An 899-nucleotide genomic window follows, 5' to 3' on the forward strand; every position below is an offset into this window, starting at 1 on the left:
CTGCTGACCTGGAAAATAGGTCCAGGAGAGATAATTTGAAAATTATTGGTCTACCTGAAAACCATGATCAAGGAAAGAGCTTAGACACCATCTTCCAAGATATTCTCAGGGGAAATTGCCCTGAAATCAGACACATAAAGACAGAAAAAGAATCAAGAGCCAGAAACTGAGCTAGGTCAGAGTACTTTGTTGAATAAGAAAAAGAATTTTGAGAATAAGAAAAAGAGAGAGGGCTGCCCACCAGGGATGGGTTGGCTGGGTTGTCATTGAGATTGAGCTGAAGTAGTGGCAGCAGCAGCCATGTCCAGGGCGCTAGTGCAGAAAGTGGCCAACTATGTTCGGAGCAAGCATTTCCAGGACTACTTGATGAGTACACACTTTTGGGGGCCAATAGCCAAGTGGGAGCTCCCAATTGCAGCCATCAATGAGATGAAGAAATCTCCAGAGATCATTAGTGGCAGAATAATGACATTTGCCCTTTGTTGTTATTCTTTGACATTCATGAGATTCTCCTACAAGGTGCAACCTTGGAACTGGCTCCTCTTTGCATGCCATGCCATGGATGAAGTAGCCCAGCTCATCCAGGGTGGAGGCCTCTTCAAACACCAGATGACTAAAAAGCCTCTGTGTAACAATGGGATGGGGGCTGTTCCCTGGTTCAGGGACAGAATTTCCAGCTACAGCTCCTGAGACACAGATTCCATCATATATGGTCTTGCTAATGAAGACATACAGCCTCTTTTCATTAGCCAGACTTATTTTTTCCAGACTTATTTCTTTAGAAAGAGCTGAGAGTCCCTAAAATAACTCTTTGCTGCCTTACAAACACTTAACATATTTTCTCTTTTTAAAGAGTAGTTCAAATTATGCAACTGATTTTTTTTTTTGCGGGGCAATAG

General features: G+C 42.8%; 1 protein-coding gene across 1 annotated transcript; it reads left to right on the forward strand.

Annotated features, from left to right (window-relative positions):
* Positions 1-300: 300 nt before the first annotated feature.
* Positions 301-690, forward strand: LOC122744265 (mitochondrial pyruvate carrier 1-like). Its single transcript, XM_043989709.1, has one exon. It carries the CDS (start codon positions 301-303, stop codon positions 688-690), a length of 390 nt encoding a protein of 129 aa, XP_043845644.1.
* Positions 691-899: the final 209 nt, after the last annotated feature.

The sequence above is a fragment of the Dromiciops gliroides genome, chromosome 1 (assembly GCF_019393635.1).
Source record: "Dromiciops gliroides isolate mDroGli1 chromosome 1, mDroGli1.pri, whole genome shotgun sequence".
NCBI classification, from domain to species: domain Eukaryota; kingdom Metazoa; phylum Chordata; class Mammalia; order Microbiotheria; family Microbiotheriidae; genus Dromiciops; species Dromiciops gliroides.